Raw genomic sequence first — 6722 nt, 5'->3', positions numbered from 1 at the left:
ATTCAAGGAACCTAGCTTTGGTTTGATGCAGTTTGTTCGTTGATGGACCTTTTATTTATGAAATCAGAACGATTGAAGGTGAATGGTTCATTTGTTTGTTTGTTTTTATCAGAAGCCCTTTACTCATTCACCTCATGATTGAGTCCTTTTTCTCTCTTTTTTTTATTTGCTTCATACACGGATGGTTGTAAAAGCCATCACACTTGGGTCCACATTATTAAATTTGCAGATGATTATGTTTTTGTGTCTCTCCTCAACTCTGACACCTCAGAGCATGGGTCTGTAGTGAGTCAGTTTGTCGACTGGCGTGATTCATCGTTTTTAAACATCAGTGTGGCAAAAAATAAAGAGTGCTGCCCTGATTTCAGGAGAAATCCTGCTCTCTAAATAGCCAGGCTGTTGAACACGTGCAGCAGTATAAATATCTACTATAAAAAGGCACATCAGAATATACACTTTTATCAATCAGCTCTTCATTTTTTATGTCAATGCAGCTTTTATAAAACTGTTTTCTCTTGTTGTTTTTATTCTGCTGATAGGAGTTATTTTTTTTTCTTCAACACAAAAATCCCCTTTAGGATGAAGATGTTGCTGGATCTTCATTTTAGAACCTCAGAGGCCTCAAAAGGGTCGGATATTAGAAACAAAGTAGATCCATTTTGGTCGACTCAAGTCATTTATGGGGCAATGAGTTTCGTTGTTTCATTCAGTGCACAGATACACCATGCCATGATGTACAGTGAAGCAAACCACTTCAAGAAGCCTTTAATTTCATCATCTTCTTCAGTGACATATACGTGTTTAGACTGCATGTTTCTCTGTTAGTCTCAGCTGTGAACTTAAATCCAGTTTGGGGCTAAGAAGGAAACCTTGAACCATGACCTCCTGCTGCTGCTCCTCCTTCCGGTCCCTCCTCCCTCCCTCCCAGGTGAAGCTCTGACTCACTCCAGGCGGCTCACCTGCGTCTCAGTCTGCTCACACGGCGAGTGGAGAGCGTTCTGACTGAACTGTAAGTTTGCCTCGTCTCACACTTGAACTTTGTCTTTAAGAACGCTCCTGTTCGATTCTGATGTTTGGAGAACATGTTCGCTTCTTATTTCAGCACAAAGAGTCTGAAGACAAATCTACAGGGTTATTATACGATTGATTAACTGGACTAAACAGACTGCATCATGTTTTATTTTCCTGAATCAGACTGTGGTCTCTCTCCATGAAAAAACGTTTGAATTGAGCGAAGAGGTTGGCAAAGAAGAACTTGTTATTTCTGCTTTTAGATCTAAAAATATAATATTTACCTGTGAGTACTGATTTAATTGCCAAATTACAGTCATCAGGGTTCAAATGATTGTTATAAAAAAAAAAACAGAAATGTGATCATCTTGAGTTAAACTCAAATTTTAACCTCCAGCCAGAAACTCTTAGAACCCGGACATGAGAAAAAACATGTTCCAGAGGTTCTACTGTTTTATTGCAAAAGTTGCAAAGTTCAACTTGAAGCCTGAACTGCCTCTGAAGACATTCTTTCACTGGATAAACCTAGTAAATTATGTTTAATGTGTTTGTTTTACGTTAAATCAAGTAGGCCTTTTGATAAATTCAGTCAAAAAACAGCTGTGATTCAAACATTTCACTGATTCAAGTTTACTACAGCCATTAACTGTGAGATTTGGTGTGATTTAAAATAAGACTTTTAAGTTGATTTAGATTAACTGAACCTTTTGAAACAGAATGACTTTACGCTTATTATTCTCAGACAGGTAAGATTGTAATCAACTAAAGCGGACAGATAATCCAAAAAGTTAGCACTGTAGTCACCATTTTCATCCCAGTCACACTGAAATATTGATGTTCTCCTAAAACTGGTTGAATCACGTTGTTCTAAAGAGTTGAACCACGATGGAGAAATCCTTTGAAAAAAACAATTTTTTAAAAGGAAAATAGATAACTGCCCTACCAAATATAGTACCATCTACAATAAACCACTGGGTGAGACTTTATCTCATTTCTGTTATACAGTTAAAAATGTTTATATCTTTTCTTCTGATGTAAATCTGAGACACTGTTCATTTTAACTTCAGGTTCAACTTTACCTGAAGCAGTTCAGCAGGCTGTCCATGTGTGAGTGGGAAGTTATTGATGTTTTTTGATAAGTGATCATTTTTTTAATTTAAATAAACCTAAATTTAATTATGATAATACTGAAATTATTATTCACCAGGAGCTATGTATACCAGGATTCATCCTTTAAAACAATAGAAACATCACTTGCAAACGACCTTATTGTTTAAAGTTGTAATTGCACTAATCAGCAGAGTGATTTACTGGATAGGTAAGATAATTAACTGGAGGGAAATTGGGGGTCCTTGTCAACCAGCAGGCATGACTTTGAATCCTGAAGTAATTTTAGGAAAGATTCTGCACCCTGATATCTGTGTAAATCATCTGAATTATATCCCAAAGTTTTGGCTAAAACCAAAGAAATAAAAAGGAACGTTCAACAGTGACAAATTCTTTGTGAAAATCAGTGAATAACAGCAGACTGTCTGTAGCAATTAGTTCAGCGTAACTGAGCACAGCAGATAAAAGTTTGGTGTGGCCGTGGATATTTCTGCAGTTAGCAAAAGCTAAATGAAATCCATCTCTGATAAATCCTTATTTACTCCTTTATCTAACATGTATTTTATAGTTTTCACAGACAAGAGTAATTGGCCTTCAGTTACTTAATTACAGCTTATCTTCGTTGGACTTTGGGATTAACGTGGTCAGACCTAGTTTTATTACATCCCAAGTATGATGGTTACAGCAGAAGAACTGAGCTTCCCTAAGGAGCAGCTATAAGAAACTTGTGTCTGTTTTTGTTTGAATTCACTTTTTCATAGAAACATTATGATTTTTAGACCAGCTGATGGTCCACGTCACTCATTCAACAAAATCAAATATGCTGTCGTCAGAGCTACTGTATGTGGTTTATGTAGAGGATGTAATATTTATGGCTGAGTTGGAAAGATGTTTGAGTGAGAAAATCCGCCACAGAGGCGGTTCTAACATGAATGGAGGTCCCCATTTTGACCAAAAACACTGCAGCTGTAAACATCACCACCCATATTACTTTGCAATGACCTTTAAAGAAATCCACCGATCAAATCCTAAACTTCCCTCTCAGCTTTTCTTTTCTATCTGAGCAAACGTGCTTGTCTGGATAAATATTGTTTCTCATCTCTGTCTCTGTGTCTCTGCTCAGGTCGGCTCAGTGAGCCCAGATGGACTAATGTGATCACTATCAGCGAGCTCATACAGCAGTTATCAGAGAAAGTGAGTAAAACGACACAATAGATAGTCACTGTTGTGAATTCTTTCTTCTTCCTTCACACACTCCCAGGCATCTTCCTATTTCGATCCTGAGTCATCATTGCCTTGTTCTTTGCAGGACAGAGCTGTGCCTCTCCCTCGTCTTCCTCTCTCTGGCTTGGAAAACCCTTCATCTGGGCAATGGATCCGTGCTGACTGTCCCAAGGTCTTCATGTGCCGAGCTGCAAACGTGTGAGGCAATCTGCAGCAGCTTTGTCCAGAAATTCTTCAAGACACTTCATATCAAATTTATTCCTTTTTTCTTGAGAGCGTTTTGTCTACTCACACCGTCACGTGAGCATTGCACCCACCTTTTAAATGTTCAACAGACGTGCTGGGATTTTAACCTGTAAGCAGGTTTTTCATAAGCAGACCTTTCTTGAAAATTCTTCCCAATAATTCAACAAGTTGGCTTTATTAGCTTTATTAAAAGCCTCAAAACAGCTGAGATCACGTGTCTCTGTTTATAGTTTGTTCAAAAATCCCCTGAAAACTAAACAATAAGAAGTCTGATGCCTTGAATACTGATGATCTTATGTTGCATCATCGATCAGCTGATAATAATTTTAAATGTTTAATTAGGTTACTGTGAATGAACTTAAGCTTCCAGTGGAAGTGAATCAGTGTCAGTGAATGGGCTGCAGCTCCATGACTCCATCTAGTGGACTGACAGAAGTACAGCAGCTTCCTCTGCCTCACTCTGCTGTCTGACTGCTTTCATTCAAATCTGAGATAACAACAAAAGACAGATCTAATCAGCTGATCTTTTTTTTTACAAATGATTGAAAAGGACTATTAGAGCTGATGTGCAGAGGAATTATTTGTGTTTTGTCTGCAGGTGGAAGTAGAAAGCGTGTGTGAGCTGATGTGGAGGTGAATTGAGCAGCATGGATCAGTGTGAGGACAGAGATGTGGAAGTCCTGCCTGCTAAAACCACTCTGCGTAGGAAGCGTAACAGCCAGAGCAAAAATCAGAGGTGAGAAGACCGTCTGAAAATCATCCTGTCAACTCCAAAACACAGATGTCCTCATGAAGCCGCTGCTGTTCCTCCTTGGTTCATACAGTATCAGTGTACATACGTATCAGTGTGTTCTTACAAACATCAAATCAGCATTACAGAATCAGCTGAGTGACTCCAGCCTGTGGGTATATGAAGAACTGAACCTGCCACAACTAAAATTAACACAAAGAAGTTGCTCAATAAATTAAATGATGTGCAAACAAATCCAACAAAAATAAGAACAACAACAAAAAAAGAGTTTTCAGCATTTATTACTCTTTGAAATGCGGCATACATTGATTTTACCCATAATGATTTGTGCTATTCTCTGCAATCATTTATATTATTTCTTCATTTAATTTTTGGAAATGTATTTATTTTTACATTGTTTCCCTCAATGGTTTCCTCATTTACGGTGGATCTAAAAAGTCTTCACACCCTTGTAAAATGCCACATTTTTGTGATATATATATAAAAAACTGAAACCATGATCAGTCATTTCGAAACGTTTCCCACCATTACTGTGACATACATCTTGTACAACTCAGCTAAAAATAAATCAGTTGTGGAGAAAAAAAATGTAAAATAAAATTAAAAAATGCAAAAAGCTAGTTGCGTAAGTGTGCACACCCTCAAACTAATAATTTGTTGGAGCAAAATTGGACTAAATTACAGCCTTCATTCTTTTTGTGAACACACCTGCATTTAATTAAAGTGACTCTAAATAACCCAAAGGAAAGTTCAGCTGTTCTTGCAGCTTTTTCTCACATTTATTTAGTTGCACGCAAAATCCGAGGGATTAATTTTACAGAATTACAACGACCCTGAACATTCATCCGAATCAACAAAAGAATGGCTTCACCAGAAGAAAATTCGGAAAGGCCTAGCCAGCTGTGCACAAGAGGGTTTGAGCACTTTGGCAAGGAAGAGTGGCCAAACCTTAGAAATAGAAAAATATAAGTTTAAAAATAAAACATAAATAACAATTTAGGCCATATATTAAAGAGTATGAATAGCCTAAAACCGTTCTTTTAAATATTTATGTTGTAAATAAACCCGACAACACATTACAATCTGATTTTAATAACTGATCCTGTTTAATAAGTTTCACTTATTAAACAGCTGTTTCACTTCCATTATTAATCCGGCACTGACTGTATGACAACTCTGTGTGGCATCAGCTGTGATTCCACCTCAGGACGTTATAAACAAAACACCAACGCTTAATAAAGCCCTGACAGTTCCACCTTGAATGGTTAGAGTGAAAAAAGGACTCATGATTCTTTTCATGATTCTCCATGAACAACAAGCATCTTTATTCACAGTCATGAAGCCCAAACTGGATCAGCACTAAGCTTTGAGGTGGAGAGCAAGTTCTCGATGGAAGAAGGTCCTTACTTTAAATCAGAACAACTTTCTGCTGCAAACAGGTGAGCTGTACCTAATTGTTGTCACAGTGAGAAGTGAGTCAGTCTGAACTGTTTCTATCCTAACACGTGTTTAGCATGAGCTCGGCTTTTATTCACACATTTTTATGTTCAGATTTTTTTCACCCAGTTAGTTTTGTCCTCAGTGGTGAAATTTATCACCTATAAACAGAAAACCAACCCAATCTTTAAAACTCTTTGACCAAGTTTAAGTATACGGCTCTGTCTGTTCTGTTTGTCTGTGTGGAGGAGATGAGCTTTGGTCTGTTCTTCTTGTATGGGGAAGCACAGAGGTTGGTTAACCTGATAAAAGCTTTGAAAGAGAATAATCCAGTGGCAGAAGATTTGACTGCATTGTCTACGTTTTTTCAAGCTATACATGTTACAGTTCCTTTTTGAATTGAGAAAGCTCCTCGGATGAGAAGCAAAACGTCTTCAGCTACAGAATTTTTCAATACTGAGTTATTATTAATTTCAAATTCTTCATCCCAAAAAGCTTTAAAAAGATATAAAGTTTGTTGAAATTTGGCAATTTATCAACTGGCCTGGCAACATGCTAGTTTTGTTTATGAGAGTGCTGGATTGAAAACTAGATTTTTATTGGTCTAGAATGATGTCATCAGGACTTCCAGCCCTATAAAAAGGGGAATCCCCAAGCTTCACAATGACGCCAACCATTGGTCCCAGCGCCACAACAGGCAGCAGAGAAAAATATTCAATTTCAAAAGAAATAATAATGATTATAAATTCAAAAAAAGTTAAAAAACAAAAACAACTGGACTTCTATTCTATAGCTGAAGACGTTTCGCTTCTCATCCGAGGAGCTTTCTCAATTCAGAAATAGAGAGTGTGGAGTTGAGCTTTTAAAGCTGAGATGTGATGTAAGCTGGATTGCTTGCAAATTGTTCTCACTCTCCTAACAATAGAGGCTCATTAGGGTCCTTGTT

At 37.4% G+C, this 6722-nt stretch overlaps 1 protein-coding gene across 1 annotated transcript in view; it reads left to right on the top strand.

The window, feature by feature from the left end:
* Nucleotides 1-950: 950 nt before the first annotated feature.
* Nucleotides 951-6722, top strand: part of LOC108239175 (NLR family CARD domain-containing protein 3) — a gene marked incomplete in the record, with an annotated part of 22293 nt that continues 16521 nt past the window's right edge. The window contains 5 exon segments of the mRNA XM_037973637.1: nt 951-1009; nt 3242-3312; nt 3428-3540; nt 4187-4324; nt 5674-5778. Coding sequence (XP_037829565.1) covers nt 4236-4324; nt 5674-5778 — 194 coding nt within the window.

The sequence above is a fragment of the Kryptolebias marmoratus genome, linkage group LG22, assembly GCF_001649575.2.
Source record: "Kryptolebias marmoratus isolate JLee-2015 linkage group LG22, ASM164957v2, whole genome shotgun sequence".
NCBI classification, from domain to species: domain Eukaryota; kingdom Metazoa; phylum Chordata; class Actinopteri; order Cyprinodontiformes; family Rivulidae; genus Kryptolebias; species Kryptolebias marmoratus.
The sequence above is the reverse complement of the archived record's forward strand: the minus strand, read 5'-3'. Positions and strand labels throughout refer to the sequence as shown.